The sequence below is a fragment of the Nothobranchius furzeri genome, chromosome 15 (genome assembly GCF_043380555.1).
Source record: "Nothobranchius furzeri strain GRZ-AD chromosome 15, NfurGRZ-RIMD1, whole genome shotgun sequence".
NCBI lineage: Eukaryota > Metazoa > Chordata > Actinopteri > Cyprinodontiformes > Nothobranchiidae > Nothobranchius > Nothobranchius furzeri.
This window is the reverse complement of record NC_091755.1, coordinates 55029281-55052228: the sequence shown is the minus strand read 5'-3', so window position 1 is coordinate 55052228 and position 22948 is coordinate 55029281. Positions and strand designations below refer to the sequence as shown.

At 45.3% G+C, this 22948-nt stretch overlaps 1 protein-coding gene across 3 annotated transcripts in view; it reads right to left on the bottom strand.

Moving 5' to 3' along the window:
- Window positions 1–2651: 2651 nt before the first annotated feature.
- The window catches only part of adcy6a (adenylate cyclase 6a), a 97432-nt gene continuing 77135 nt past the window's right edge, over window positions 2652–22948 (bottom strand). Inside the window, exons 4-23 of one of the 3 annotated variants that reach the window (XM_054746100.2) lie at window positions 18827–18948; window positions 18385–18496; window positions 17694–17821; window positions 17459–17617; window positions 17087–17228; window positions 16097–16225; window positions 15993–16021; window positions 15767–15914; window positions 14478–14575; window positions 14137–14224; window positions 13925–14041; window positions 13662–13820; window positions 13361–13587; window positions 7288–7314; window positions 6896–6925; window positions 6596–6728; window positions 6219–6482; window positions 5936–6140; window positions 5726–5850; window positions 2652–3012 (exon numbers count right to left, since the gene is read on the bottom strand). In XM_054746100.2, the coding sequence (XP_054602075.1) occupies window positions 2884–3012; window positions 5726–5850; window positions 5936–6140; window positions 6219–6482; window positions 6596–6728; window positions 6896–6925; window positions 7288–7314; window positions 13361–13587; window positions 13662–13820; window positions 13925–14041; window positions 14137–14224; window positions 14478–14575; window positions 15767–15914; window positions 15993–16021; window positions 16097–16225; window positions 17087–17228; window positions 17459–17617; window positions 17694–17821; window positions 18385–18496; window positions 18827–18948 (2571 nt within the window). In that variant the 3' untranslated portion in view covers window positions 2652–2883. The remainder of the gene's footprint in view (window positions 3013–5725; window positions 5851–5935; window positions 6141–6218; window positions 6483–6595; window positions 6729–6895; window positions 6926–7287; window positions 7315–13360; window positions 13588–13661; window positions 13821–13924; window positions 14042–14136; window positions 14225–14477; window positions 14576–15766; window positions 15915–15992; window positions 16022–16096; window positions 16226–17086; window positions 17229–17458; window positions 17618–17693; window positions 17822–18384; window positions 18497–18826; window positions 18949–22948) is intronic. The other 2 variants (XM_015968377.3, XM_054746102.2) reach the window with 2 other exon arrangements.

The following is a 22948-nucleotide window of genomic DNA, read 5'->3' as shown; positions in this document are numbered from 1 at the left end:
TGTGTGTGTGTGTGTGTGTATGGGTGTATGAGTGTGTGCATTTGTATGTGTGGGAGTGCGTGGATTTGTATGTGTGTGTGTGTGTGTGTGTGTGTGTGTGCGTATGAGTGTATGTGTGTGGGTGTGCGTATGAGTGTGTGTATGTGTGTGCGTGTGTATGAGTGTGTGTGTGTGTGTGTGTGTGTGTGTGTGTGTGTGTGTGTGTGTGTGTGTGTGTGTGTGTGTGTGTGTGCGTATGAGCACGTGTGTTTTAGTGTTTGCAATCAGTGGAAGTTTAGAAAATTTACCCCCAAATATCTCAAAAAGTTCTTATTTGGTTTTGGTAAAGATTTAATGCCCCCGCTGTTTTAACTGTGTTAATTCTAAACGTTTTAATAAATAAATGAGACGTGGGTAGAAAAGTATGAGCTGACTCCAATTAGAAATAGTGAGCTGGAGCTACTCACATGAGTGAGCTGTTTCCACATAGACAGGATCTAGGCGCATTAAACAACACTGTAAAGAGACTTTTTTAAGTTTTATTTTTTTCGTCAAGGGGTAATGTTATTTTTCTCGTTGTCGTAGACCTCTACTCCTCCTGACCTTCATCGTAGCAAAACCATCCCCCTCACCACTCCTCCTCCAACTCGGGCAAATCAAAAGAAAATATAAAGGATTAATCAGGCCTGAGCTAAACAGGTTCAGTAGTATCGGAAGAGCCCCCCCGCCCACCCATCCACCAAATAAATTTAAAAAAGCATCCCAAGATTTAACAATCAACACAAGTCCATGGACAGCCAGTAGAAATAGAATACATACAATGAACATCTTAATAAACTCATGTCCATTCTATAAACTTTTGTTTCTGTGAATCACTCCTCATTGGTCACAGCTGGTGATAGCTGCTGATCACTGTCCTCTAGTGCTCCCACCACACCTCCGAGCTCACACGCCACTGCCCAGGAGAGACCAGTAGCCGGCTGGCCTCGGTACCAACGTGATCTGCTGTCCTCTGCCAGGGAGAGTGTGAGAGAAGAGCTGATTCCCCTCAGTTAGAAAGAGCGATCACCACAACAGTAATACCTGAAATCTACTGTCGACAGGCCTTCTTCTTCTACCTGAAGGCACACATCCTATTCATGTCCGGGCTTTTAACTTAAGGCAATACTTTAGCTAAACGAATAATTAGGAGGCAGGTGAGAAAACGTAGACCTGCGTATCCCGCCTTGTCCTTGAGAGTTACTGCTGCAGGTGCTTAAATAAAAGTGGATCACTTATCTGAGTTTAATGCTTTTGTTGTGACCAGAACCAATCAGTCGATCAGTTGGTACCGGCGAGCTCGACCTTCGAAACTGGCCTTTTTTCAACAAAGCGTGCTGTTCTTTTATCCTTTTCCAACGGAATGGAGTCATCATGTTAAGCATAATAATTAACCAGAATCAATAATAATAATCATAATATTAATAATAATAATACTAATATACAAATGATGGGTACAGAATTTACACAAGATACCCAACACTGAAACAAACCGAAAAAGAAAAAGGAAAACAAGAAACCACACTGAGACATGCTCAAAAGCAGTTATGTTTGGCAAGAAAGCAGTTTTGTTGTATCATAAAAACCTCACAGTGAAAATAGTTATGCCCCTTCAGGATCACAAAGCACAGTATTCAGTCAAAATCAATAGATATTCCTCTTTCCTTCATCTACTTTCTCTTCACAGAAGAATCCGGCTGTGATGCGACTGCATTGAACCCCCCCACCCCCACCCCCCCACGCGCGCACGCGCTGGAACAACCCACCAATGTTCCCTCATTTCCACCTGCACGGAAAAATAAAAAGTACCTTTCTGAAAAGATGCAGTCGGCGATGAGACGGCCGACACCAGCGCCCCGCTGGCGGCTCGGCCTCTCAGGTATGAGGATGAAGATCCATCTCCTCACAGGTAAAACTATAAATCTCAGTAATAACCCTCTAAGAACATACTTGGTCATCTTTAGTCATGTGTTTTTATTTATTATTTCATCTGGTAAAAGGATAACGGGGAGCTTTATAATTCAGAGTTAAAAATCTGCTCTCTGCTGCCTAAATGAAATAAAATAAATAAATCTACATATTTCATGGAAGTGATGGAGAACCTTCACTGCCGGCGTTTGGGCAAAAACAGTAAATTAAAAGGCAGACCCTCTGCCTGGATCTAGAGGTGGCGATATTTGCTGACTTCTGCGAGGACATGGCAACATGTCGGGCCTTGCTTTTAGTAAATACTTTAGTCTTTGGTCAATATATTCCTCCTCAGTTTATACATATAGTCATACACACACAAATATGCATGTACATACACACTTATAAACGTGTAATAAACTGGATATTTGTGCACGTATGTGTTCACACGTTTTCATAAAGGACCTTTAGCACAAAACAACGAGATTGAAATAAATAATTAATGCAGAACAAAGCATGAGTACCTGTTCATAATCCATGTGAAATCAAAATGACTGAAAAAAAATGAAACAAAATGAAGAGAACACAAATTAAAATGAGGAAGTAGCCTTATGTACAGCATTAATCTTCTTTCAACACAGGCTAAAAGGCGTTGTTTTTAAATAAACAGACTTTGCATCTTTCAAGAAGCCTGAGAGAGAGGCTAGACATGAGAAAAACACGCGTCCTTCCACGTCTGACCGCGGCCAAAAACGGCCGTCAGACACGAGGTTTCTCCTCTCAGTGAGAACACTTTCCTTTTTCTGGAGTCCAAAAAGTTCCTGTTTCCCTCTTTGCTTGGGATTCAAGTGATGGCGATTGTAGTTCTTAGCGGTGGGCTGGCACTGGGAGCGCTCGCTCAGTGGTGCTGTGTCCTTCCAGCGGGGATCCTCCCGACGTCAGCCGCTGCCCTGGCTGCTAACTGTTGGGTGGCCCATCGTTCAGGAAGTAGGTGGTCATCTCCCCTTTACCTTTGACCTTAACAACTCCACGACACTCCAGAATGTAGCCTTTGTTTGAAAGCACCTGGTGGAGGTCTGTGGTCACCTGGGGGAGGATTCACACAGGCACGGGTGAGTGTGTGTGTGATGCCAGTGGCGGCACACTTTTATGTATTTTTACTGTTTTATCTCAGGTCTTCTTTTGTGTGCCGAGGACTTACGTTACCTTTAAACACGAGGCTGAATGAATCCAGCAAGTGTTTCAGTTAAACGGCAAAAGGTTACAGTTTTCTTCAGCTCTTGTGAATTTGAGGAATGCACTTTCAGATTTAAAGCTGTTGTTTGTTGTGCTTCAGCCTGACTGTTTCTATTTGACCGACATGTGCGAGCTTGAGGGTGACAAGTCCTCCATTATTTCTGACAGAGGTGGAAAGTAACTAATTACATTTACTCACATTACTGTAATTGAGTAGCTTTGTTGTGTATTTATACTTTTTAAGTCATTTTTAAAATCTGTACTTTTACTTTGACTTGAGTACGTTTTTAAAAAAGAATTGTAATTCACTACATTTTAAATCATATCCGTTACTGAGTAAAAATAAACTGTAGGCTTAATAAATTAAAAATATTACCTGCAAGAGTGCCGCGACCACATCTTACCTGTGGGGTGGGGGGGTACGTTTGATAATGAGGACAAACAGCCATTTTTACCGCAGTTTTGTTCAAAAACATCAGTTCAGTCCCTGTGATCCACTCGCTGTTTACCTCCTCTCTCCCTCCTCTCCTGTGGGTTGGAACCTGCACCTTCGTGCACCAGTGTGATGTCATCAGAATTCTGCTCGGTTCGGTAGCCAGACACGGTTCTGTGTTTGAAATGTGTTTCCCCACCGCTCCGCACGGAAGCGGCAAAATAACGTTTAGTGCTCATGGATTCTCAGCGCTTTGCTCATAAAACAGAAGACCTGCAGGCCTCTGTGAGTTAAAACATCCTGATACTGTTTCAGTTGTAAATATTGTGCTCCATCCTTGTGATTGAACTCAGAAGATGCATCTTGATGCCACAGATATGTGATGATTTAGCTTGTTTCTTTATTTTACTCCAGAATAAGAGATTAGAGTATTACAAAAGTAGTTCAATGTAGTTAAATTAGTCATTCAAATTATTCTAACATGATGCTGTGTGTGTGTGTGTGTGTGTGTGTGTGTGTGTGTGTGTGTGTGTGTGTGTGTGTGTGCACACGAGTGAATTGTGAAGTGGCGTTGTGATTTTGCACTACATAGATGTAGCCTTCCTTACACTCACAAAAATGTAACTAACTTTTACTTTGAGTACATTTTATTTATGATACTTTTTACTTTGCTTAAGTAAAAATGTAGGCAAGTACTTTTATTTGTACTTGAATAAAAATTATTAAAGTATTGGTCCAGTTTCTTTCACCTGAGACGCCTTGCAAAAATCAAGCCCATGCTGTCGAGAGCCCACCTGGAGCGGGTAATGCATGCTTTTGTAATTTCTAGGCTTGATTACTGCAGCTCTCTATAAGCAGGGTTGTGTCAGTCATCATGGCGTCGCCTACAGGTTGTGCAGAACAGCGCAGCCAGGTTCCTGACTGGGACCAGGAAACGGGACCACATCAGTCCGGTTCTGGCCTCCCTGCACTGGCTTCCGGTTTGCTATCGCTCAAACTTCAGACTCCTCGTCTTTGTTTTTAATTTCTTCCAGGGTGGTGCTCCCCCTTATCTGGCCACGCTCCTGAACAAACATTCCCCATCACGCGCTCTGCGCTCCTCTGACCAAGGCCTTCTCGTTGTCCCTTGTTCTAGGTGTCGTATTCGTGGGGACCGGGCTTTCTCAGTCCTAGCACCGTCACTATGGAACCAGTTGCCACCCCCAGTTAGGCTGTCCCCATCTCTGCCAGTCTTCAAGAGTCGCCTAAAAACCCACCTCCTCCGCTTGGCGTTTCCTGAACATGTTTGAATTTGGCCCTCTTTTATGTTGATTTTATCTCACAGTTTTCATTGGTTCACTTTTTCCCTTGTTTTACACATTTGTCTTCTACTAGAATGTTTCACCTTTTTTTGTAATTTGTAATTTGAATTGCTTTTATTTTCTGATTTATTCACTTTATTTAACTTTGTACTGTACCATGTTCAGCGCCTTGGGCTTCCTGACAGGGTTGCGGAAGGCGCTTTATAAATAAAGCTTTGATTGATTGATTGATTGATTGATTGATTGATGATTGATTGATTGATTGATTGATTGATTGATTGGTACTCGTACTTAAGTAGGACACTTTAGTACTCTTTCCACCTCTGATTTCTGAGGTTAAAAGCCATACCTTGTGAGTCTGTTTGGCCATACAAAGTGGTTATTTTTATGTCTGAATAAGACAAACCAACTCTTCTGCGCCCACTAGACAGTCTATTTGTGTGCAGTAAGGTAAAATATGAATGTAATTTTAATGTCTTTTCATTTGATTTTAGTACCATTTGAGTTTTTCTTCTAAATGCAATATTTATTAGTTTTTAGAACAAAGAAAAAAGTTAAATGCATGAATTTATCATCTATTTTTGTGTGATATACCATAGCTTGAGCTTTGTCGGGTTGCACAATATCAGCTTAATGTCATATTTATGACAAATAGTTGTTTTACCTGTTGAACAATCAGACTAGTGGAAAGAAGTTTATATTTTATGCATTCATCATGTCTGATTTAAGTTACTCTAATAAATAATACACGCATAAACATTTACATGCTTTTCTACTCCTATGAAAACCCATTCTGAAAGAATTTGTGTGCTTGTTTCCTGAAGCCTACCTGTATACGATCAGGTACACCTGTGCTGTCCATGCGACTGGCCACATTAACTGTGTTCCCCCAAATATCGTACTGAGGCTTTCGTGCTCCAATGACCCCTGCTACCACTGGCCCGATGTTCAGACCTGTTCAACACAGAAATCAGCTGCATTTAGACTCGGAGCTGCAGGGAACCAACTTATGAGGTTTATCAGTGGTGGCTTTCCCCACCTATCTTCATCTGGAAGTTGTTGAATGAATGCTCGTTGATGTATTTCATCTGCTCTCTCAGTCTCATGGAGTAGTCAGCTAGTGCAGTGATATGAGTGCGTCCCTCTTTGTCGTAAGTGGAGTCGTTGAGACCAGAGGCAGCCATGTAGGTGGAACCGATGGTCTTGATCTTCTCTAGCTGCCTGTACTTCTCTTCGCTGATGATCTGAGGGGTGAACAGATGCTTGATGAAGCAGAGAGCTCAGATATTGTGCTAAAATTAGAAAAGGTCATTTTGTTTTACTTCGTCAAAGTCTGCGATGATCTCGTTGAGCAGCCGGAGACACTCCACTCCCTCGTTGTTAGCCTCCAGCTCCACGTAGAACTCGGAGAAGTTGCTGATGGAGGCAAACATGACGGCCACACACTCACAGGACTGGTAGTACAGCTCGTCGTTACGCCGCTCACGAGCTAAGAAGTGAGCAGCTACGTCTTTAGGAAGAATGTTATGGAGGAGGCGACGGTTGTAGGCCTGCAACTCCTCCATCTCCTCCTTCTCCTCAGTGGCCTGGGACAGAGGGCTAATTTTTAGATATCACCAGCCTTGTGAGGACAATACTCATGTCATATTACTGTGAGAGGGTGTGATTAAACCCAGAGTGTGGTCGGAAACATCTGTACCTGTAGTTTCCAGAGGAAGTCCAGGCGTGCCGTAGATTCCACCTGCTGTGCATGCAGGTACAGCGCAAGGACGAAGACGGTGAGGATCACTGGAGTCATGACCCGCAGAGACACTTTGGTCACAACAAATGCGCTGTGAAGGAATCGGAGAGAGGTCTAAATAAAGGCACACTCAATTAAATCACTTTTACATTCACAGGGGAAACCGTTGGAGGGGATTTTCATGAACAGAAAAGCAAAAAACAAATGTAGAAACGTAAAAAAACCCACTTAAGTGTGAATAAAAGTGAAACACCTTACCACTGGCTTGTAGTTTCATTGAAACCGAACCTAAATAAACAAAAATCATTGTTCTGATTATAAATTAAGCTAATAATCAGGGTTATTTATTTACAGCACAGGTGTACCTGATATATATATATTATATATATATATATATATATATATATATATATATATATATATATATATATATATATATATATATATATATGTGTATATATATATATATATATATATTATATATATAGTTATTTATATATATATATATATTATATATATATATTTATATATATTTTTTATATATGTATATATATATATATATATATATATATATATATATATATATATATATATATATATATATATATATATATATATATATAGGAAAGCATGTTAAAAATGCAACTTACCACTGATCAATAGTTTCATTTAAATCACTATAAAGAGAAAAACACACAAGAATACTGTAAATAAAATGTACAAATCTGTGTTACATATTTAAAATAACGGTGTCATGTTCACGAGCCAAGGTGAGTGTTCCTCTCCCACTAGCCACCTTCGAGTCAATTTCCCACAGGTGAGGAGCGGAGGGGGCAGCAGCTGCACTGAATCTCCAATCAGGAAGTCGGGTATAAAGGGAGGATGGAGACACCACCCTACGCCGGATGATTGCTCCAGTTTAGGTAGCCCCAGCCACTCGTGTTTGTTTGCTCGTTTGCTCACTTGAACTTGTTTATGGATTAATTGGATTTTGAACTTCGGACTGTCTTGGATTTTGTTTTTGGATTATCCTTTGAACCTCTGTTTGTTTGCTCTGTTCAGGAAAAACTCCACTCCATTCATTATCCTCGCCGCTCGAACCCCGGATCACCTGAACCACGTCCCATCTTCCTCCACTGCCCCTGCCTGGATTCTCTCTACTGCCTCACCCACCTCGGCTAACCCATTCTCCACCGGTGCTCACCTTGGATCCCCACTTTCCTCGCACATCACGGATCACTATATGGACAAACGCCATACGGCCCACCCTCCACTGGACTTCCCAGTGCAACTTTTGTTCCCATTTTAAAATAAATAACTTTTCTTTAACTTACCCAGAGGTGTTGAGTCGATTCTGCATGTCTTGGGTTAATCACCTTCCTCGAGTCATGACAGAATCATCCAGCCATAACCTTAACCCAGCGGAATCAGTAATCGCCGATCTGGCTACCAGGATGTCCCAGCAGGAGCAGACTCTTCCCGTGCTCCTGTGCCACCTAGCATTTGAGCGCTCTCCAAGCCCTTTTATTACGGACTCTTCTAAAAAAAATTATCGTTGGACTGTTTAGGGGCAAGGCTCTTAGGTGGGCAGAGGCTAAGAGCTGGAATGCTGGATTTTTGTCAGGTTCCTATACAGACTTTTTGGAGGAATTTAAAATAACTTTTGCAGATCTGAGACCACAACTGACATCCAGAAGAAACTTTTGCACCTCTCCCAGGGACGGAGAACAGTAGCAGACCTGTCATTGGAGTTTAGGACTTTGGCGGCCATGACATCATGGAATGACGAAGCCTTAAAGGTGGCCTTTATTGAAGCCTTGAGTGGCCGAGTAAAAAATCAGCTGGCTCTGTGCCCCGAGCCATCCACCCTGGATGGATTAATATCACTCTCTATTTCCATTGGCAAGAGACATCGGGAGCTTCAGAGGACGTCAGCAATGGATCTTCCGCCGCCTCCTGCACATCGTCGATCTATCACTAGACCTCCTCCTTCGGAGCCATCGGAGGAGCCAATGCAGCTGGGAAGTGCCCACCTGACTCAGGAGAAACGGCAACAGCATATCAGTAAAGGCCTCTGTCTGTACTGTGGACAACCCGGACATTTTGTTCAGACATGCCCGGCCTCGCTAAAAGGTGGAGCCCACCAGTAGGACGGGCGTCCTGGTGGGTAGTAACGCAGGTAAAACAACCTCACGGTTCCTCATCGCATGTTCAGTGACTTGGAACAGTCGACGCCACCAGACTACTGCCCTTGTGGATTCAGGGTGCGAGCAGTCGCTGGTGGACCCCCGACTGGTCAGTGAATGGGGAATTTCAACTGAGCTTCTTCCCGAGCCAGTGTCGGTTTCCTCGCTGGATGGAAGAGTCCTGTCAACCATCACACACAGGACCCTGCCACTCCAGCTCCAGGTCTCAGGTAACCACACAGAGACGCTCTCACTATTTTTGTTCCCATCTCTGCAGAATCCAGTGGTGCTAGGTCATTCTTGGCTCAAGTTACACAACCCGCTTTTGGACTGGCGAGCCAGCAGAATTGAGACCTGGAGTCCAGAGTGTCACCTGACTTGCCTCAACTCAGCACCTTCTGGGTATAAGGACTCCGGCGTGATGCCAACTGAGCCTCCCAATCTCTCCCAGGTACCCCCTGCATATCATGACCTTCAACAGGTGTTCAGCAGGGATCAAGCTGCCACGCTGTCTCCTCATTGCCCCTTCAATTGTGGCATCGACCTGCTACCGGGTGCCCCGCTTCCGTCCAGCCGCCTTTACAGCCTCTCAAAACCTGAGCAAGATAGCATGCAGACCTACATTACAGAGGCTTTGGCGAACGGCACCATCAGACCATCGACCTCACCCCTGGGGGCTGGGTTTTTCTTCGTCGCCAAGAAAGATGGGTCTCTTCACCCATGCATTGACTATCGGGGTCTCAATCAGATTACTGTCAAGGACAAGTACCCCCACCACTACTCTCTTTCACTTTCGAGCCCATCCAAGTTGCCACCATCTTCACCCGGTTAGTTCTTCGAAACGCTTCTCACTTGGTCAGGATTCGCCAAGGGGACGAGTGGAAGATGGCTTTCAAGACACCCCTGGGGCACTATGAATACCTTGTGATGCCTTTTGGGCTCACCAATGCCCCGGCGGTGTTCCAGAGACTGGTGAACTCTGTGCTGGGTGACTATTTAAACCACTTTGTAACTGTCTAATTTGATGACATTTTAATTTTTTCCAGGTCCATCACCCAGCACCAAAAGCATGTCCGAGCCGTGCTCCAACGGCTTTTGGAGAACATACTGTTTGTAAAAGCAGAGAAGTGTGAATTTCATGTGTCAGTTGTGAAATTTTTGGGTTTTGTGTTAGAGAGCGGACGATTGAAGGCAGATCCTGACAAGGTGCAAGAGGTGAAGGAGTGGCCCAAACCTACTACCAGAAAACAGCTGCAGCGGTTTCTGGGCTTCGCCAACTTTTATAGATGGTTCATCCGCAACTATAGCCAAACTGCAGCTCCACTAACGGCCCTCACTTCGATCACTAAACCTGTCTTTTGGTCCTCAGAAGCTGAGGGAGCGTTCCGTGCGCTCAAGAATAGGTTCACTGAGGCTCCGGTACTCTCCAGGCCTGACCCCAAGCAGCAGTTCACTGTGGAGGTGGATGCCTCGGACACGGGGGTAGGATTGGTCCTCTCTCAGGTATCCCCTGCAGACTACAAGCTCCACCCTTGTGCCTTCTTCTCACGGCGATTGACACCAACCGAGAGCAGGTATGACATGGGAGACCGGGAGTTACTGGCCGTTAAACTGGCTCTAGAAGAGTAGAGGCACTGGTTGGATGGGGCTGAACACCCGTTTATTATTTGGACTGACCACAAGAACCTGATTTACCTCAAGGAGGCTAAGAGACAATCTTCGGCAATACCGTTGGTCTCTGTTTTTCTCGCGTTTTAACTTTGTATTGTCTTACCGGCCAGGGTCAAAGAACACAAAGCCAGACGCTCTTTCACGTCAGTATGCTTCGGAGGACGAATCCGCGCCTGGTACCATCCTACCTCCTTCCCGCATTGTGGCAGGGGTGACTTGGGCGATCAGGGACCAGGTTCTGGAGGCCCTCAAGGTCAACCCCGGTCCAGGTAATGGCCCACCCAATAAACTGTTTGTTCCCCAGGGTCTGCGAGGGAGAGTTATCCACTGGGCTCACTCTGCGAAATCCTCCATTCACCCCGGTGTGGGACAAACCTTGGTCTTGATCAAGCGCGCCTTCTGGTGGTCCTCCATCTACAAAGATGTCAAGGAGTATGTATCAGCATGCCACGTGTGTGCCCAACAAAAAGGTACCAACCAACCACCAGCTGGATTGCTTTGTTCCCTACCTTTACTGTCTCGCCCTTGGTCACACATCACTATAGACTTTGTTTGTGGATTACATCCCTCCCATGGATTTAACACTGTACTGACCATTGTAGACAGGTTCTCCAAGGCCTGTCACCTTGTTCCTTTAAAGGCTCTACCTACCTCCATTGTGACCGCCCAGCTCCTGATCAAGCATGTGTTCCGCTCCATGGTATCCCGACGGAGATCCTCTCGGATCGCGGCTCCCAGTTTGTGTCCAAGGTCTGGAAGGAGTTCGCCACCGCCCTGGGGGCCTGGATCGCCTTAACCTCGGGATTCCACCCCCAAACCAATGGGCAATGTGAGTGCATGAATCAGGAGCTGGGCGCCATGCTACGCTGTGTGTGTGCCACCAACTCCTCTGCCTGGAGTGACCATCTCGCCTGGGTGGAGTACGCCCACAATAGCCACGTCTCCTCCGCCACAGGTCAGTCCCCGTTTGAGGCCTCTCTTTGGGTATCAGCCTTCCTTGTTCCCGCTCCAAACAGGTCCCACAACCACCACGCCTTAGTTTCTTCGTCGGGCCCGCCATGCATGGGCGGCCACAAGATCCGCTCTCCAGCGTACCGCCAAAATGAACCAGCGGCTGGCGGATCTGCATCGTCGTCCAGCACCGACCTACTCCCCAGGGCAGATGGTCTGGCTGTCATCCAAGGATATACCTCTCAAGGCAACCTCGAAGAAACTCGCCCCTAGGTACCTTGGTCCATTCAGGGTGGCGGCTGTTCCGAGTCCCACGACCGTATGCCTGGACCTCCCACAATCTCTTCAGATCCATCCAGTGTTCCATGTGTCTCTGGTCAAGACTGTGGTCTCCAGCCCCCTGTGTCCAGTACCAGCCCTGCCTCCTCCTGCCAAGCTCTACAAGGGGGGCTGGTCTACATGGTTCGGCGGATCCTCGACTCACGCCCCTGGGGACGGGGGTTGCAGTACCTGGTTAATTGGGAGGGGTAGGGCCCGGAGGAGTGGTCTTGGATACCCCGGTCCTTTCTTGAAGACCCCTCCCTCATCACCGACTTTGAAGCTTCCAGGCCCGTTGCTGGGAGCCGGGGGCCGTTCGTTGGGGGGGTCATGCTCACGAGCCGAGGTGAGTGCTCCTCTCTCACTAACTACCTTCGAGTCAATTTCCCACAGGTGAAGAGCGGAGGGGGCAGCAGCTGCACTGAATCTCCAATCAGGAAGTTGGGTATAAAGGGAGGATGGAGACACCACTCTACGCCGGATGACTGCACCAGTTTAGGTAGCCCCAGCCACTCGTGTTTGCTTGTTTGCTCGCTTGAACTTGTTTATGGATTAATTGGATTTTGAACTTCGGACTGTCTTGGATTACGTTTTTGGATTATCCTTTGAACCCCTGTTTGCTCTGTTCAGGCAAAACTCAACTCCATTCATTATCCTCGCCGCTCGAACCCCGGATCACCTGAACCACGTCCGATCTACCTCCACTGCGCCTGCCTGGATTCTCTCGGCTGCCTCACCCACCTCGGCTAGCCCATTCTCCACCGGTGTTCACCTTGGCTCCCCACCTTCCTCGCACATCACGGATTACTATATGGACAAACGCCATACGGCACACCCTCCACTGGACTTCCCAGTGCAACTTTTGTTCCTGTTTTTAAATAAAGAACTTTTCTTTAACTTACCCAGAGGTGTCGAGTCGATTCTGCATGTCTTGGGTTAAACACCTTCCTCGAGTCACGACAAATGGGTGCTGAAATCATTTTTAGGGGCGATGGTGGCATAAGGAGTTAAGTGCTCGCCCCGTAATCGGAAGTTTGCAGGTTTGAGCCCCGCTCAGTTTGTCGCTGTCGTTGTGTCCTTGGGCAAGACACTTAACCCACGTTGCCTGCTGGTGGTGGTCAGAGGGACCGGTGGCGCCAGTGCTCGGCAGCCTCACCTCTGTCAGTGCGCCCCAGGGCAGCTGTGGCTACATTGTAGCTCATCCCCACCAGTGTGTGAATGTGTGTGTGAATGGGTGAATGACTGATTGTGTTGTAAAGCGCCTTGAGGGGTTCCAGGACTGTAGAAGGCGCTATATCAAATACAGGCCATTTACCATTTCAAATACAGGCCATTTTTGTACTTACTGACAGTGTTTGCTTAAATCATTCTGGTGTAAACAAATCTTATTGAGCTCCTATTACAGACAATGCTAAATAATGAATTCCCGATCCCTAAGTTCACTGCTTTAGAGAAATGAAGACATTTCAAACTAATGTTGTGTTTCTTTATGCAAATTTAGGTCTATTTCATTAACATATTATTTAACATCCACTGAGAGTCAGACCTGAGACAGGACTGTCCCATAGTCCTTTGCTCTTCATGCTGGTGCACTTACATGGCGTTGGAGGTGACGAAGAGGTCTGCGTTGTCAAACAGTGCTACCTGTGGCCACTCCACCAGCAGCAGGAAGGTGAGCTGGATGAACAGCATGAGGGCCAGCTTCCCGATGCTGCTGATTTGCAGGAACACGGAGCAGGCCAGCAGCGTCAGCAGCACGCTGTAGCTGAAATACTGCCACCAACAGGAGACCACACGCATCAGCAACAGGAGATCACAGCAGTTCTGATGCACACAGGACATTTTCCTTTTCTACGCACTGGGACCATTCAGACAGGAAACTCAAACAGCAATCTCACCTCAGGAAAGGGACAGGAAGGACCTTGGCTTGGGCAGATCTCTAGACCTCCTTCAATGGAAACATTCAGGCTGCGGATCAGACATGGCGTCACCAGGGCTGCAGACGTGTTCATCGTCTCAGCGACGCATTCCGTCAAGTCTGTGGTGTCGCAGGCAAACTGCAGCCAAACATTCAAATGTACAAGCAGGCAGTCAGAGCCACTTCCTGAATGAAAATTACATTCTCTTTGTTTTGGAAAACCACAACATGTATAAATCTTACCATATTAATGAAGGCAGAGATGAAGACGAGGATGATGGAGAACACTCCAACCAAGGTGCTGTTAGTGCGGGACTGGACAATCTTCTTTGAAACAGTTTGCATTGCAGCTGGAAAGAGCTGCAAAACACAAATGATTGCATTTGATTTTTAAAGGAATGCAAATTATAAAATAAACAAAGCCTTTGTCCTTTTACCCCAATGTGTTCTGTTACCTTAATGCAAGAGTATATGGCACAAATGAAGAGGATGTTGGCGAGTACGATGAAGATACTGATGTAGATTCCCAGCATTACTGGGGTGCTGCAGGGCAGGAGAAGATAATCTTCTATGAGAAAACATCTGCAGCCTAAATTAGTCTGAATCATTTAATCTAGATCTGTTCCTACTACAGCTGTGATTCTGACTGAAGGGTGTCTGAGGCTAAGTGGCAGATCTCCCTGAAATCCATTAAATTCAACCACTGCAGCAGAATTATGAGTCTGGGTGTAAATGTGAAGAAGAAACAAAACTGAAAAGGTAATATTTTGGGACAGTGTGAGCTTAAAATACTCACTGTGGAAAGATAACAATCTGTATGAAAGATATGAAGCAGAATACTAGCAGGGTACAGGCTACGTAGCCCCCAAAACGGTCATCCACCTTCTTAGAATACTGCAACGATAAAAAAGAGAGAATTAAAACGCTCATTCACTTGTTTTTACAATACATTTGCTGCAGTCTCTAGTCTGAATTGATGCTGTGTGAGTTGTTTACTGTGGAAAAGCTCTCGCTGTCCTGTTTCAGGAAGTAGAAATTAACTGGAGAAAGGGTATTTCTTGTTAAAAAGGCAATCTGTAGTTTTTAACCGTTAATCTCTGGAAATATCCTTAGAAAACGTGTTCAAAATTAATAAAATTGTGTCCAGTTATTGAAAATTATTGGCGGCTTTGTAGCATGTAACCAAAAAAATCGGGTCTAAAGTACATGGGGCGTGGGTCTAGCGCTTATGGGGGACGCCATAATAGACGCCATGTTTCCCTCTGGCTGGCAAGGGGTCCTGTGCCTGTCAATGATGTCACACTAGACGATTGGCTGTATGTACGACTTACGGATGCTGCGTTACCATGTTCTGAAACATTTAGGAACACGAATTTAATAACAAAACAGCTAAACTTTTTCCAAAAAATTTGTGAAAGAACTTAATCGAAAAACAGATGCAATAAATTTTGGCTGAGTGGTATTGCCATACAATGATGATGTCATCGGCAGGCGCAGATCCAGAAATTACAACACCAGAATACTAGCATCAGCATTGCACTCTCTCGATGGAGAGGTCACATGTTTTCTGCTCCACAGGTAATTGCATTTACCATAATGTTTTTTAAATTAGCGACAGTCACGACAATATAGTGTAAAACCATCCTGGAATGTATGTATGTACTGCCACCTAGAGGCAGGAAACTACACACTGCCACTTTAATATTCATGATATTGGAACATCTTGCCTTGAATAACATTTAGCTTCCAGCTGAGACGTGCTCTGCTCTCTCCTGGATGCTAAATCAACCGGACCCGTCCCAAGCCTAGATGGGTCAGTTCATGAATGCTAAGTTTCAGGGTGATGTAGATGTGTGTGGCTTTTTCTGACCCGAACATCAGTTTTCTATCACAACTAATGCAGGAAACAGGTAGAAGACTGTTGTTACGTTCAGCCTGCATGTGAAACTCACAGTGAACGACCAAGTAAAATACACTTCCTCAGTAAAGTTGCTCACTAAAGCCAAGCAACGTTATTTTATTTATTTCTAAACATCTTTAACATTTGAGGATAATAAGCCAAAGAAATGACCCTTTAAGTCACACCTTCTTTTCCAGACTGGAGGTCTGGAAGGTAAGCAGGAACTTCTTGACGTGATCTTTTCTGAGCTGGTCAATACTACGTGCATCAATGGCTCTCCCCAGGAATTCATCTACTTCATCCTCTGGGTTCATGGTCTCCTGAACACCCCGGCTGCAAACGTTCATTTACAAAGATGAAATACTTCAGTTGAGCAGGAGGCAACAGACCGAGCAAAGAGCCAGAACTTACTTGTCTTTACTGGATGACTCGTCAATTCCCTGAAAGGAAAACGAGCAACATTACAACTCTGGGAGGAAAGCTCCTTCACCAAACATATTTCTCTCCGGCTTCACCATTTGTCTGAAGACTTTGGAGTCTTTGGTTCTGGAGAAGGTTCTGTCAGGAACCCAGCGTGGCATCAGCCCCTCATTAGAGTTGGCCCTCGTCCGCTGCAGCTTCGCCATTATCGCCTTCTCGTCCTTCTGCTCAGAGGGAACAACACCAAGGCCTGACCAACTGTTCTCATGCAACACAACACACAGAGAGTGACTAAGAGCGCTCAGCGAATCTGGCTTTTCCTTCTCGCCATTCAAAGATCCAGACAGGCGGTTGGAGGACTTCATTTACAAGCTTGTCAGTTACAAAGAAATCACAATTTTTTTCTCTCTGGTTCAAGAGGAAATCCCATGAAAATATTGAAAAAGTATCCTTCTGCATCATGCTGCTATAGCTCATTTGAGCTTTTTAGCAAATCATGGAAAATAAAGACAAGGAGAAAAATCTTTCTGATCTGAATTGCAGTTTGACAGGAAGAAGCTACGATGATTTTGTTTCCAACAAAACTATCTTAAACAGAATTGATTTACTTCCTTTGACTTGCCACTAATGCTAGAGAAACAAACGTACTTGTAAACCTCAGATTTGAATTGAGCTGCCTTCATAACACCACTCTAGTGGGCCATTCCCATCTGTACCGGGTCGGCCCGGGCCGGGTAGCGTAGGTTGTTTACATATCTGGGTGGCCTGGTATTTTTCCGGGCCAACCAAGGCTCATTCTCAGCCCTCTTCTCGAGGGGGTCTGCTTCAGGCCGACCAGGGCCAACACACCCACTGCTGACAGCAAATTCACACCTTCCATTAGAGCAAGCCTCTGATTGGTGGGTAGAATCAGCCCACATGGGCTTAAGACAAGGATGTGTGGAATCAACCGGGCCAGGCTGGGGCCGACTGGGGCTACCCGGGCCGGGCCGACCCGGTACAGATGGAATGGCTCAAAACATAACCTTCTTTTTCACCTGACTAAGCTAAAGGAGATCCTCAGGTATTTGCATCGGTGCACTGACCCGTTTCTGGCTGCAGCCGAGGACCAGAAAAGTCTCGATGCTGTTCTCCTTCAGGTACACGTTCCTCTCTCCTCCAAAACCTGGCTCCACCTCATAGTCCCCATTCAGGTACTGCAATGTGGCCTTGGTGATGTGGATTCGGCTGATATCGACCAAAAAAGACCATGAAAGGGTGTTCTTATGGTCATTGTTTACACATAGAGGCTAAAACATCTCAAAGAGGAGGCTACATAAGAAATAATCTTGTCTTTTGTCCTAGAAACGTATGCTAGCATACAGAATTACAAATGCACGTGATGTTCATAACCTTGTAGCTAAAATAGCGACATAATTTTTGGATTTACGTGAAGCTGGGTTGTTGTTTTTCCTCACCCTGCTTTGCCTCCCGCCTCCATGTGATTGGCCAGTGTGACATCGTTTGACCACACGTCAAACTGCCACTTCCTGAGTCCCAGCACGCCACAGTGCACGCGTCCGCTGTGAATGCCCACGCGCATATTAACGTTGACCCCCGTCACCTCGCGTACCAACCTGCACACACACCGATGTCTCTGACACAAGGGGAACGATGCAAACAGCAAAACTATTTTATATTTATTTCACTCACGAGATGGCCTCGATCATGTCGACGCCCATCTCCACGCAGCAGTGGGCGTGGTCAGCCCGGGGTTCAGGCAGTCCGGACACACAGTAGTAACAATCACCCAGGATTTTGATTCGCAGGCAGTGATTCTCCTGAGACAAGAGACAGAAGACATCAGGAAAAGAGACAGTCCTCCTGCTCTAAACATAATCGCCTCAACGTCTAGGAAGTGTTTGCGTTAAGGCATCCTTAGGTCTCAGGTAAACATCCTGATGTCAGACTCTAGGTCACATTTCATCAGGTATTAGAAAAACAGTTGTCAGACCAAAAGGAGTTGGGTACCAGAAAAAGTCAAATGAGAAAGTATCATGTCTGGATAAGAGTTGTGAGGATATTAAATCTTTAGGAATCAGGAGATGTTGAAAAGCTGAATCAGAAGCTCAGATAAGAAGGAAACTACAGCATCATTGTTTTCTCTTTCTTGCCAACGTTCTTCCAACGTTTTTCCTGAAGAAGAAGAAGAAAGTATCAATTCTATAGCGCCTCTCAAGATGAAAATCACGAGGTGCTTGAAGGCGTACTGAAGCCTGCTGCGTTTTGGTCTGACTACTTTTGACCCAGTCCAAGACACATTTTAGTCTGGATCTGTTCTCCGGAGACCCCAGTTTGTCCTACAAGGGGCACCGTACAACTCATTTGGAGACGGCTTCCTTACCGACGCCAGCTTGTCGAAACGGGCGAAGAGTTCATTTAGGGTCATGACGAGCTCCTGGGCTGTGCACTGAGACGCCAGGCTGGTAAAACCCTCGATGTCTGCAAATAGAATACTGAAGCAAAGAAAAGTAGAGTTCAATTCTTTCATTCTGAGCTAAAAATAGAAAACAACCAACTTTAAAGTTCTGACTATATGAGCCCGAATATTACAGTTGGGCCAGCCGACCTTGTCTCATGGACTTTTGTGTGTGTGTGTGTGTGTGTGTGTGTGTGTGTGTGTGTGTGTGTGTGTGTGTGTGTGTGTGTGTGTGTGTGTGTGTGTGCTTGCGTGAGTGTGTGTGTGTGTTTTCTGAATGAGTAAATGTAAACGAGTCGCCTCAGAATAACTCACCTAAATCACAGACAGGTGAAAGTGTCACACACGAGAAGGACCGCAGGCTCACCTGACATTGTCGTGTTTCTGGATATAGATCTTATGAAACATCATGTCTTCCTTCTTGGCACTGATGTCAGCCTTCATCTCCATGGCAACGTGCCTTGGCAACACTGAGAGCAACAGACGTTCCTGGAAAACACACAAGCCACAGAATGCAGATTGTATCATTCACAGCATCATTGTCTGCGTGCCGTATGCCACTGCGCTCGCGCGGTTAGGTGACCGTTTCAATCTCTTGGAAGGAATGTAGACGTTCATTAACCCTTTATTGACCCAGAACAAAAAACAATGAAAACTAAGCTTTGGGGAGCTTTTGGGGGCAATACGGTTTGTAACATGTTGGGCATTTTATTTTACTTTTCATTTAAATATTTAAGATGTTTCCTAACAGCCAAAATGTAAGCCCCGCCCCCGTACCAACCACTGTTCACCAAGTATTCCGCTCTGTTTTCATTTTTGAAACAGAAAGGAAAATATTGTTTTAGTTATTTTATTAAAAGAAATGTGTTCTGCATCTTTAATTCAAGCTAAATAAATATTTTCATCTGAGAATTTCATACAATGACGCTCCTATAAGATAAAGAAAATCATTTCACAAACCAAAGACTTGTAAATATTTGTCTTGTTGTCAAAGCAAAAATAAAAACTAAACCAAAAAGAAATCTAGTTTTTTGGTAAGAAGTCACTGATCCTGCAGACCACTCTGACTGTTTTCTCCTTCATGTTGCCGTTTACATCTGGTGGCAACAGATGGAAAATTCAAAGAAGAAAACAATAAGATGAGGCCGAAAAGAGGGTCAAGTTTAGTCACCAGAGACCAGTGGAGGAGAGCAAATCCGTCCTGTGAAACAATACGCTGTAAAAAAAATGTCCCTGTACACAAAGAAAAACAAGTCAAGCCTCTGGTAAAGGGGTCTGGGGCTTCTGGGGTTTCACAGAAACACAAATATAATTAAAGCTGCAAGCAGCGTCGTTCGGCCCTCGCAGCTCCGCGCCGCTCCGGCCTGGCCGGCAGCCCGGGGCACCAGGGCACGTCCGCAGAACACAGACGTCGACCACCCCAACACCAGAAACTGCTAACGGCCACCTTGTCCGCAACTCACCCTGACTCAGCATCCCCTTTGAGCCCACCATTATATTTTATGTCTCACCACTAGGGAATCCTCTATCTTTACCACACTGGTGGTGTGATGACAGTGACCAACTTTAATGCTATTCTGACCATGTTTTTTAAAGTTATCGAAGGATAACGTTATCTAGGTGGCGCTGTGACCAACTACAGAAAAGTCCCATTGAGGTCAGCTTTGGTGACATTATATAACATTCACCAACCGTTTGTGCCTCATTGGCTAAAGGGCATGATTGTTCATTGCCATATTCAGTTTCGGGCAAATCGGAGGCCGTTTGTGGAAGTTACAGTCAAATGTAAGGTCATGGCGTCACGCCAGCATTCACCATGGCATCAAAGCCCCTCCCTTTCTGGAAAGCTATCAGATCTGAATGGTCTTTAAAACATCATGAAGACACTGTATGACCTGAGTGTCATTTTCATTAAATTAGAGGGGACAAATATGGGCATTTCACCATAAAACAATAGACTTCCTGTTGTCAGGGGGCGGGGCTTAGGTGATGTCAGCTGTCCACATTGTCGTTGTCTTGAGATGTGGTCAGTGATCACACAGACAAAGTTTGAATTAGATCTGATCATGCACATGGGAGTTATTAAGTCAAGTAATGTCATGGCGAAAGGTCAAAGTTTGAGGCTTAGCCACGCCCACACCTTTATACTTATTTAAAATCCGACGGTTGAATTTTTTCCCCTTTGACTTAAAAGTACATAGCATAAGTTTGAAGGTGATCGGTGTAAAGGGCAACAGCCCATCAATGTCCAAACAACGTGTGCGAAAACCACTAAATCGAGTACTTGGACCAAAATGGCCGACCTCCTGTGCGAAATTGCGCTTGGCTCCAAGAGACTTTTTTGTAGGGCCAGAGACCCTACATGAGTGTACCAATTTTCGTAATCCTCAGTCAAACCTTGTCTTGGGGCTGACAGTTTTAATGGTCCTAGGGGGCGCTATTTCAGAATATAGGCCACGCCCACAAATCTCAGATGCCCATTTCTATTGGGGGTCAGACTAGGATCACTCACCAGACATTTTGTGGCGATGTCACGATAATTGAAGAAATGAGAGGCAAACGTATTGCCATGGCGTGATGGCGAATTTCGCCATGCTCCCAAAGCCCCGCCTTTTTTCAAAACCTGCCAGTACTGTAGACCAAGTGACCTCAACTTGTCAGCTGCTATTTACCAGAGATTCCAGGTGATTGGGTAAAAGGAGTCCAATAGGGAGCTGTGAAAAAAAGAGTGGCGTGGCGAAAAGTCAAAGTTTGAGGCTTAGCCACGCCCACACCTTTATACTTATTTAAAATCCGACGGTTGAATTTTTTCCTCTATGTCTTAAGAGTATATAGCAGAAGCTCGAAGGCGATTGGTGAAAAGGGCGACGGAGCATCACTCTCCAAACAACGTGTGTGAAAACCACTAAATCGCGCACTTGGACCAAAATGGCCGACTTCCTGTGCGACTTTGCACTTGGCTCCAAGAGACTTTTTTGTAGGTCCTGAGACACCACATTAGTGTACCAAATTTCGTAATCCTCAGTCAAAGCATGGCTTGGGGCTGACAGTTTTAATGGTCCTAGGGGGCGCTAATACAGAAAATAGGCCACGCCCACAAACTTAAGCTGACCTTTTCTATTGGGGGTCAGACTAGGATCACTCACAACAATGGTCGAGGTGATATCACGATAAATGAAGAAATGAGAGGCAAACGTATTTCCATGGCGTGGTGGCGAATTTCGCCATGCTCCCAAAGCCCCGCTTTTTTCAAAACCTTCCAGTACTGGAGACCAAGTGACCTCAACTTGCCTGCTGCTATTTACCAGAGATTCCTGGTGATTGGGTAAAAGGAGTCCAATAAGGAGCTGTGAAAAAAAGAGTGGCGTGGCGAAAGGTCAAAGTTTGAGGCTTAGCCACGCCCACACCTTTATACTTATTTAAAATCCGACGGTTGAATTTTTTCCTCTATGTCGTAAGACTATATAGCAGAAGTTTGAAAGTGATTGGTGAAAAGGGCGACGGAGTATCACTCTCCAAACAACGTGTGTGAAAACCACTAAATCGCGCACTTGGACCAAAATGGCCGACTTCCTGTGCGACTTTGCACTTGGCTCCAAGAGACTTTTTTGTAGGTCCTGAGACACCACATTAGTGTACCAAATTTCGTAATCCTCAGTCAAAGCATGGCTTGGGGCTGACAGTTTTAATGGTCCTAGGGGGCGCTATTTCAGAAAATAGGCCACGCCCACCAGATGTTCACATCAGATCTTTTGGGGGGCCGGACTAGGATCACTCACAAGAAGTTTCGTGACGATATCTTTGGAAATGACGAAATGGGAGGCAAACGTAAGGCCACGGCGGTACGCCTGAATTCGCCGCGCCGCCACAGCCCCGCCCTCTGCCGAAAACTCCCATAAAGTGACGCCAAGCAACCCCCACTTGTCTTGAGTTACCAGCTACAAATTTGTGGTGATTAAGTGAAATGGGGCAATTTGGGACCTTTCACAGTAAAACTTGATCTTTTTGGTCCTGAGGGGGCGGGACTTGTGTGATGTCATCATCCGACCATTCAATTAACTTTGTGGGTGGATGACGAATGACCACAGAAAGTTTGGTAACTCTATTCCATTCAGTTATGAAGTTATAGCAATTTAAATATTTTTGGCGAGTAGTCAAACTTCGAGGCCTGGCCCCGCCCCTTCAACATATACGAAAACTCAGAATTCTCATTTCATTTTGTTCGCCCATCCCTTCTTAGCAATTTTACACAATTTTTGAGACGATCGTGCGAAAAATGATCGAGCAATCCAATCAGAAACGGACCCTAAAAACGGCAAAAACGGCAAAAAATCGCCATTTCAACCCAAAATGGCCGACTTCCTGTTTGATATTGACCATGCTTGCAAGAGACTTTTCTGTGCGGACTATTGAGTACTACAAGTGTACCAAATTTCATAACTGTACAATAAACTAAGCTTTATGGAGAGGGTTTTTTTTCACTTTCTAG